The sequence below is a fragment of the Chanos chanos genome, chromosome 3 (genome assembly GCF_902362185.1).
Source record: "Chanos chanos chromosome 3, fChaCha1.1, whole genome shotgun sequence".
NCBI classification, from domain to species: Eukaryota; Metazoa; Chordata; class Actinopteri; order Gonorynchiformes; family Chanidae; genus Chanos; species Chanos chanos.
In genome coordinates, this window is record NC_044497.1 from 4905001 (window position 1) to 4915000 (window position 10000).

At 44.2% G+C, this 10000-nt stretch overlaps 2 protein-coding genes across 2 annotated transcripts in view; both read left to right on the forward strand.

Moving 5' to 3' along the window:
• The window catches only part of spata13 (spermatogenesis associated 13), an 11817-nt gene extending 5253 nt beyond the window's left edge, over positions 1 to 6564 (forward strand). The window contains exons 5-12 of the mRNA XM_030769920.1: positions 1 to 91; positions 1219 to 1404; positions 2084 to 2263; positions 2528 to 2760; positions 3310 to 3439; positions 4845 to 5217; positions 5925 to 5999; positions 6186 to 6564. The exon at positions 1 to 91 is cut by the window's left edge and continues 89 nt beyond it. Of these exons, the coding sequence (XP_030625780.1) occupies positions 1 to 91; positions 1219 to 1404; positions 2084 to 2263; positions 2528 to 2760; positions 3310 to 3439; positions 4845 to 5217; positions 5925 to 5999; positions 6186 to 6370 (1453 nt within the window). The 3' untranslated portion in view covers positions 6371 to 6564. The remainder of the gene's footprint in view (positions 92 to 1218; positions 1405 to 2083; positions 2264 to 2527; positions 2761 to 3309; positions 3440 to 4844; positions 5218 to 5924; positions 6000 to 6185) is intronic.
• Positions 6565 to 9408: 2844 nt separating this feature from the next.
• LOC115806430 (uncharacterized) overlaps positions 9409 to 10000 on the forward strand; it is a 26024-nt gene continuing 25432 nt past the window's right edge. The window contains exons 1-2 of the mRNA XM_030767123.1: positions 9409 to 9516; positions 9603 to 9670. Coding sequence (XP_030622983.1) covers positions 9424 to 9516; positions 9603 to 9670 — 161 coding nt within the window. The 5' untranslated portion in view covers positions 9409 to 9423. The remainder of the gene's footprint in view (positions 9517 to 9602; positions 9671 to 10000) is intronic.

The window sequence follows — 10000 nt, forward strand, 5'->3', positions numbered from 1 at the left end:
AGAGATCAGGGTGCTGGAGGCCTCAGAGACAGGCTGGTGGCTGGGTGCAGTGGCTGACAGGAAGGCCTGGTTCCCCTCCAGCTTTGTCAGAGTGAGTAACCACGTGTGGTTTTACTCTTAAGACATGGATGAATGTGTGTGTGTGTGTGTGTGTGTGTGTGGGGGTGTGTGTGTGTGTGTGTGTGTGTGAGAGGGTGGGGGAAGGGGGGGGGGGTGGCGGGATGGAGACATGCTGATACAGTTCAATGGATGATGAGTCACAGTTTACCTCGGTATTAGGGATTAGCTGACAACCCCTTGTGGCACATTATGTTTCTTTGCAATATTCTTTGATTGACGAGTGTAGAAGGGGGGGGGGGGGTGTCGTCGTTGCTATGGTCATTTCTTTGTGCTCAAAGCTAGTGAATAAAGCTGTACCTAAGTGTGGCTTTATGACAGACTCTTCCTTCAATGTCAAGTTAACTCACTCTGCTGTAAGTTACCTGTTGTCGAAACACTTTCGTTTTTTAAGTTTGCTGGGTGTTGGGCCACTGAATGCAGTCAACAGTGGGTGTTGTCAGGGAGACGTCATGTGTGTAAGGAGAAAAGGCTGAATCAGGCAGAGGTAGTCAGAGATAAGGAAGCTCATCGTATACAGTAAAAAGACTATAAATTTATCTCTGCAACATTGATTACCATTGCACCAAGACAACAAGTTGTATTAAATGTTCCTTTATCATAGTTCATGGCTATATCTGGTTACCGTGGCGACGGTGTCATTGACAGCTTTGAATATATACTTCCCCAGGCTGGAGCTTAAGGCTCAGGCTAAAACTACATGCTGGTTGTGGAATAATTTGCATGTGGCCAAACGCTTGAGATTAGACACAGCGATCCGTTAGTATTCCGTCGGTATTCCGATGGTATTCCGAATCCTTGGGTGTGCGAAAAACAGGAATGTGCTCGTTCTCATTTAACAAGCTGAAACAACGTGTGTTTGGAACGCTACGTCAAAATTCTTACCCAAAGGATCACATCACTTTCGCGCGTTACAGGCAGCCGCTGTCTGTCAACAAAATGCATTTAGGTTTGGCATTTCGGTTTACCCACCGTGCTAAAAACAGACCAAACGGAAAGCACTGTACGCTGTCACTCCCTTTATAACCATGATAACAATGTGGCTTTTTATTTTTATTGTGATGTAATCGGTAAATGTGCTGGCTGTGTTTTGATTGACAGGTGCGTGTGAATCAGGAGGATTCCGGCAGCGAGAGCGTGGAGAGCATTTCGGATCCAGAGGAGAACGTTCCCAAAGACACGCGGGCCCAGAACACGGAGCACAGAGAGAAGATGAGAGCAAACGTCGTCAGAGAGATCATGGACACGGAACGGGTCTACATCAAACACCTGAGAGACATCTGTGAGGTAACGGACACACACCCGTCCACGCCCGACTCAGGCTGGTTCACAAGAATTTTTACGTCTGTTGGAATGTCCCTAAAGAACTTGGGCAGCTCTGAAGTCAACCAAACTGAGACCATCTGAGTTCAGGGTCTGAAATTTTATTTGTTACACGTGTTCAGACACCAGAACTTTGGTTCAGAAGGAATTGCTCATTTGGAATAGACTCTCCCTAACCCGAGAACTTACCGGAGGTCTATGCCTTAAAAATATCTTAGGAATGCAGGAAAGAGTGAGTTTCCTGAAGTTTGTGGTAGAGGGCTGCAACTTCGTTTTCTGCACAATACCGCCCTCTGCTGGAGAAACAGTGGCATAGCAACATGACGCCCTTGTCTACCTTTGCTCCGAACACACCTGATTAGCGTGATTAACATGCCCTTGATTAATCAGGTGTTATCAGCCAATCAAAAGTGCCACTGATGAGTTCAGCCAGGTAGGTAGAGCAGGGAAAGATGGAAAACGTGCAGGGCAGGGCTCCCCCAGGAGTAGGACTGAGAAACACTGTTTTAGAGCATCACGTTTCCACCTGCAAGTCTAACTACACTTTACCCTCCTCATAGATCCAAACACTTTTTTTTTTTTTTTGTCTCTTGTGTATGGGTGCAAGACACCAGTTGACTGTGTTGTTGCCCTGTGTTTGCAGGGATATATACGTCAGTGCAAGAAGCACCCAGGCATGTTCACAGAAGCCCAACTCAAAACCATCTTCAGTAATATTGAGGAGATATACAAGTTTCAGAGGACGTTTGTCAAAGACCTGGAGAAGAAATACAATAAAGATCAGCCCCATCTGAGCGAGATAGGCTCCTGCTTCCTCCAACAGGTACATTACAACACACACACACCTGCACACAGCTACATTACAACACACACACACCTGCACACAGCTACATTACAACACACACACACCTGCACACAGCTACAGTGTCAAGAGTAGGCTTTTCTGTACTGTGCCAATGCTAATGTGATATTGAATGGCTCCCTCTCTCTCTCCCTCCCACTCTCTCTCTCTCTCTCTCTCTCTCCCTCCCTCCCTCCCTCCCTCCCTCACTCTCTCTCTCTCTCTCTCTCTCTCTCTCTCTGTCAGGGCGAGGGATTCTCTATATACTCAGAGTACTGTAACACACACCCGGCGGCGTGTAGAGAGCTGCAGCGTCTCATGAAGCAGGGGCGTTATAAACACTTTTTCGAAGCCTGTCGTCTCCTTCAGCAGATGATTGACATCTCTCTAGCTGGCTTCCTACTCACACCAGTACAGAAGATCTGCAAATACCCGCTCCAGCTGGGAGAACTTCTCAAATACACTCCCAAAGATCACAGGTAACGCCACACCTTCAGGCTGCGTCTGGGTCCGCTCGGACGCTCGCTCGTTTGCGTGACGGGTTAGGAACGGGTTAAGGTCTACACAGGGCGGAGAAATCAGCAGAAACCTGTTATAGAGTCAGGAGTATTGTGGGAGTGTTGTATGTGTATTGATGCAATTTAGAATCGAGAGATGATGAAACAGAAAATAACAATATATTTAAGTCTGACGTAACTGTTTTTTTTTTTATCTTTTTATTGAGTGCACTTATTATTTTATGATAGCGTACACACATGCGCGCACGCATGCACACACGTGCACAAACACACACACACACACACACTCACTCACACACACACACAAAGACACGCGCGCACACACACACACACACACAGACACGCGCGCGCACACACACACACACACACACACACACACAGACATGCACATACGAACCTTTGGAATACAGATGGGCTCATAATCAACATAAACACTGAAACTGAAACTTCATGGCTTGACGTCTCACTCATAACCAAATAATTCAATGTTTGTGTTTGTGTGTGCTGTAGTGACTATCGAGGTGTGTGTGACGCCCACGAGACCATGAAGAACGTGGCCAGTCTGATAAACGAGAGGAAGAGGAGGCAGGAGAGCATCGACACCATCGCGCACTGGCAGGTCTCCATACTCAGCTGGGAGGTGAGTTCCTCGCTAACGTCCGTCTAACGTTCCTGCAACGTTCAGCTTCATCCCATTCGGGATTTTGTAAAGTAAGCGGCCATTAATCGCGCACCAGCAGGACTTTGTAGTCGGTTTGGAAAGAGGTTTCCCCTCTCAAATGTTCCTGCGCTACTGAAACCATTGTTCTGGCTTAAACTAAAGGAATAAATGATTTCATGGTTTTACTAGTCAGGGAGACCTAGGTTAGCCTATGGTTTTATTGCTGCATCTGTAGTTCCTGCTGTAAGGTGTGTCATTGTAACGTTACTGGAACGTTTATCTGCGTCGAGCTTTAGGACTGCGTGTCTGTCCAATCAGACAGTTTTGAGTAATCTTATTTCTCGTCGGTGTGTAAGAGCGCCGCAGTAATGCCCGGTAATTGGCTCAGGTGCCGATCTGTTTAGCGGATTAGTTGTGGGTTAAGAGACTGGTGTTAGTCAGACACTGGAAGTGAGACATGTCTCTGTCCTGTAAGCAGCTCTCCAATCAAATCCCTTAATGACAGCAGTGAACACAGACACTCTGGTGTCATCTGGACCCTAAGACTGAAGAGACTTTACTGTAGATTATGTCTACAGGCTCTTTGGAACGACAGCATCCAAATGATGGTTATAATTATCAGTTAAAACAATAAAAGTGGATTGTTAGTCATTGTTATAATTGTTATAGTGTTCGTTGTTGTCCAGAACTATTACCGTTGTTTTGTTGTTGTTTTTTGCTGTTGTTATCAATAGCGGCAAAAGTAGCACTAACAGGATTAACTATTTGTTAGGTTCATTTGATTTTTGTAATTTATTTTTTGGTAGCATTTATTTGTTTAGCTGACAGTCTTAACCAGAGAGTCAGGGGGAATACACCTTTGGTGTAACTGTTACCTCACTCAGGGGTGGGTTGGCAGAGAGCCAGTGAGATCAGTATTCAAACACACAACCCTCTGGTCACTGGGCCACTGTCCTCACCGTCAGCTCATGACCAGTCATAGGATCAGTTCCTCTGTAATTCCCAGGAAGGAAGCCCGGGGAATCTCACACAGCAGCACGTTTTCATAATAGCTATTATTATTATTTTTATTATTATTATTATTTTTATTATTATTATTATTATTATTGTTGTTGTTATTAGTATAATAATAATAATAACTATTATTATTATTATTATTATTATAATTATTATTATTGTTATTAGTAGTAGTCATGTTGTTGTTGTTGTTGTTGTTGTTGTCTCTATTGCTGTTAGTCGTGATAGTATTTGAAATAGTAGCATTGTTTGTCCATTTGACATGCTTTCGTGAAAACGTATTAAAATGTGGCAGTGGGAGACATTTAAGCAGAGTTAAGAAGAAACACATTCGACTTCCTTAACATCCCATGATTCCCTGCGGCAGGGTGAGGACGTTCTGTCGCGGAGCTCGGAGCTGATCCACTCCGGGGAGCTGACCCGGATCGTCCGGCCCGGTAAAACCCAGCAGCGCAGCTTCTTCCTGTTCGACCACCAGCTGGTCTTCTGCAAGAAGGACATTCTGAGACGCGACCTGCTCCACTACCGCGGCCGGCTGGACACGGACAGGACCGAACTCCAGGACCTGCCGGACGGCCGCGACGCCGAACTGGGCCTCACCCTGAAACATGCCTTCCTCCTACGGAACACCTCCACACAGGAGGTGTGCGTGCTGTGCTGCAGGAAGCCTCAGGACAAACAGCGCTGGCTGCAGGCTTTCACGCAGGAACGCAAACGGGTTCAAGAGGACGAGGAGATGGGTACGGTCACACGCCCACTGCGCTGTCACTCATCACATACGACCCACTGCACTGTCACTCATCACATACGACCCACTGCACTATCAATCATCACATATGACCCACTGCACTGTCAATCATCACATACGACCCACTGCACTGTCAATCATCAAATACGACCCACTGCACTGTCAATCATCACATATGACCCACTGCACTGTCAATCATCACATACGACCCACTGCACTGTCAATCATCAAATACGACCCACTGCACTGTCAATCATCACATACGACCCACTGCACTGTCACTCATCACATACGACCCACTGCACTGTCAATCATCACATACGACCCACTGCGCTGTCACTCATCACATACGACCCACTGCGCTGTCAATCATCACATACGACCCACTGAACTGTCACTCATCACATACGAACTGTCAACTGTTCATACCCTGCTGTGTCATCATGTAACGCGCCTGCTATATTATACAATCTATTTTTATTTTTCTGTATTTGATGAATTATAGAACCTCTCCTTTATTTCTGAAGATTTTTTTTTTCCCAAATATGTCTTGATGTGTTTAACGTGATATTTCACAGATATTCACTGTTTTAGTGTCGTGTGCAGTCACAGAAGTGCGGTCAATGCTGGGGTTAGGTTAATGTCTCTCTGATCAGAATATGACGGGAGATGTTTTTGTGTTGTGTTTTTACTCCCCAGGGATGGAAATCAGTGAGGCGCAGAGGAAGCAAGCAATAATTAATGCCAGAAAAGCAAAACAGGGCAAGATGAAAAGTAAGATCCATGTTTCTCCCTAGCTTTTATGGAACACAGAAATGTGCACAGGCTCTGTTGAACTAAGACTAAACTCTGTCTACCTGTGTTTGTGTGTGTGTGTATGTGTATGTGTATGTGTGTGTGTGTGTTTGTGTGTCTGTGTGTGTGTGTGTGTGTGTGTGTGTGTGTGTGTGTGTTTTAAAGATATGAATTACGCGGATCATCACATGCACCTCCACCATCATCAGCCCCTCCACCCTCTTCATCAACGTCACGTTACCGTGCCAACCAGTATCCCTCAGCAACAGGTGTTCTCACTGGCAGAACCAAAACGGAAACCCGCGCACCTGTGGTACAACTTTGCATTGAATGCTTTCTCCAGAAAGTGATGAGAGAGGATTCGTTGCACTGTTTTGAGATGACATAGACTCTGGTGCAGACATGAAGAGCCTCAGACGTGTCCACTATAATGTTGTGTGTGTATTTGTATTTGTGTGTGTATGTATGTACGAAGTATTTGAATGAAGATAGTCCAGTCATGGATTGTGTGTGTGTTTGTGCATAAGAAAAAAAAAAAGTGTGTGTGTATAACTAAGTGCCTGTAATGTGCAGAAACCCAAAAGTGTTATATTTTTAAAAAAAAATCCTGACTGCTCCATTTATCCATGTTGTGAAGATGCTGCTCACGTTAAGATTTCTCCTGTCTGACCGTTTCCTGTCAATGTGTTTTATTTTAATTGTGACAAAGATGTATATTCCGCTTTTAATGACGTCACGTGTGTGTGTTTTGTGTATGTAAAAGGCTGGAACCTTCCGGAGCTAGAGCTCTCTCTCTCTGTAGTGATGGCAGTGCAGCCCACACAACTAACACTTTTTGTCTTATGTAAATAAACTCTTGTACAAGTGTATGTTGTCTGATTCGTCCGTCCGTCCGTCCATCCATTCTTTCATTCATTCATTGATCTATTCGTCCGATATACAAAAGGTTTTGGGCCATCAGAGAGACAGTATGGCGTTTAATCCATGTGGATTTCTTAAATCCTAAATATTTGATCAAACGCTCTATTCTAGTGGATCACGTTTAACTCGGTGCTTTAGCAAAACTGATCAAACGACCAGCTTCCTGATCTCACGCGCCAGCGCCTGCGTCCGCTGAGCCGCGCGGATAAAGTTACGCACAGTTCATTTTACATGATAGACCGCGATGTGGTCGACTGATGCTGAAGCACACTCGTCCTTACTTCTCTACCTTGTTGCTGGCATAGGACTATCTGAGACCGAGACTAAAGGAAAACTTATCATTTTTAAGGCCGAGTGATGCACCTGTTCCATGGAGACGACGCACGATGATAGCGGACAGGGGAGCGAGGATGATGCCGCTCAAGGGGACTGCGCGAGTGTGAGTTGTAATTTAAAGTAATGTTGCGGGAATTCATCTTAGATTTGAGCGCCATAGGAAGCAGATTAGTTTTGAATTAGTTTTATATGTTCTGCCTCTTGGAATCGGACGCCATTTAAAGCGTAATTATGGTTTTATAAGCCTTTTAAAAGTCCTCTTCGATGTATATACCACACGGTCTCTGGAAGGTACCTCACACACATAGGCTAACATGAACAGGGGAGGTTAATGTGGGCTGGTTATATTCTATTTTATGAATCATTTGGTTCATTAACCTGTGCACAAAGCTGAATCTGTCGGCACGGGGTTTCTATGGAGAAGTCTCCATTTTCCTTTTACTTAGAAGAGACCACAGCAGTTGTTATCGCCTCTTGGAATTAAGTACAGCTGGAAGGGTGGGATGACAACTGATGAATAATAGATGTCAAGCGAAACCGAATGAGCTCCAACTCTCCAGCTGATAGTCCAGCAAGTGCGATGACTCCAGTCATGATGAAATGTCTGGGTCTGGTGACCTTACTGGAATCTCTGCTTTATCCCCCCTCCTTCATAATTTTGAACCTGTCCTCCTACATTTTCGCTTACACGTCTTTTACCGTTTGAAGGACCTGACGTGTTCGCTCACACCAACCTAATAGTTGGTTTAAATAATCGCAATAAATGGAGTTCAAGATCTCACGTTTTCTATAAAATAAAATACACTTTTTAAGCAATGAATTGTACTGTTAACTTTACCACAACAATAATACCAGCGGACCACGTTGTGATTCATCGTAATTACGCCTTTACTTAGGCAGCTCTTTCCTTGAGCGCAGGATTACCAGACTTCATGATTTCTTGCTTATGTCACAACACAAACGCAAACCCCAATTGGATAGCATCCGATACTTCCCTGTAAACTGTAGGAGTGTGTAATTTAAGCCCATCGTGGCACTGACCTCTTAACGTTAAAGGGGATCCATAACGTTACAAACACTTTAAATTAACTAATGCTATGCCTTGGGTGGAGGCGGTCCTCAGAAATTACGCAATGAAGAAACTGAGTTTTTCACTCTTTAGAGACTACTATCGAGATGGAAGATATTTCAGACCAAAGCAACCCCTGATCCAGTAGGGCTTCGTGTTATATTTTATGGGCGGGTGCCCATGAGTAATATTGATCCAAATGGTTGGCAGAGTACAATTGGATCTGATCTAGTCCTGTCAGATGAACAGTAAACGGAGGTGGTTCTTGCGGGTTTCGGGATACTAGGCTACTTAAAGAAGTACGGATATTTAAAAGTAGGGATATAAAATGTTTATTTAAACACCAGTGATGAATTTTCGTCTTTTTTGGCAAATAGAAACATCTGATTACGCATCAGATTTCTAAAGCTGTGGAAAGGACGAATAAGTATCTGTGTGTGTATATGTGAGAGCGCGTGATCAGAATTTGAAAAAAAAAAAAAAAAAAAAAGGAAGGGATTCTTGCCGTCACAGGTGACTGATGTCGCAGTAGAGGTCCCCACAGTGGATGGCAAGCTGAACAGAATACGCCGAAAATACACACGAAAATACAGGAGAAAAGGAAATAACAGGAAGAGGAAAAGGAAGAAGAAGAAGAAGAAAGGCATACCTCTATGGAACCTTCAGAATCTGGCCATCCTCATCACTGTGGTTGTGTTCGTTTTAGTCCTGATCATGTGGTCCTTACTGTGGGTTTTCATATGTAAGTCACCCCCCCCCCCAAACACACACACACACTGACATCATTTTAAAAAAATATATAGCTACTATTAAACAATAAGTAGCCTTTACCTTATGACCGTGTACCACTCAATAACTACGTATAAAGAATTCAGTGGCAATACTATACAAGTAAGTGTTCACGAGCCCAATCGGAGATGATACAGTCATCGTTAAGGTGAAACGATGCTGTTCAGTCTAGAAAGGTGTTCATGTTTACATGTGTGTTAAGGCCCCTGTAGTGTAACACATATGGAGTGTCTTATCCTTCTGTCCCCAGTCCGAAGAGAGAGCAACAGCGGCGTGTATTTCGCTGGGATGTTCCGCGTGGCCAACGTAGAATTTATCCCAGAGTACCGACACGCCGACTCCAGCGAGTTTTTGTCGATGGCGAATCGGATACAGCACGTGGTGAGTTGAATGTTTGGCATCGTGAAATCTGCAGCGACACACCCTCGTCATTTTTGGGCTAGTCGTTCTTTTCTTCTCCTCTGAAGGTCAGTAGTGTTTACAGAAGGTCAGAAGTGTCCAGGCTCTACAGACACGCCATCATATCCGACCTCAGGTAGGCCTACTGTAGGACCGACACTTTACAATGCACAGACAATGCAACTGTTTTGTGTTCACAGTGCTGTCTGAACCGAATTTTATTCTCTGTGAGAAATCCGCAGATGTATTTATACCGCTTTCTATTAAAAAAAAAAAAGAAAGAAAAGAAAAGAAAAGAAAAAAATAACTACCGGTACACTGAGAAAAATATGCTTGTGTTTGCAAATTCTGCAAAAATATTTGAACACAACAGTCGTAAGGTAATGATGCATAAACTTACCACTTGTCAAACCGACAAATCAATGTGAAGCTGACAATTAAATGAAAGGTTAAAGTGACATTTTAT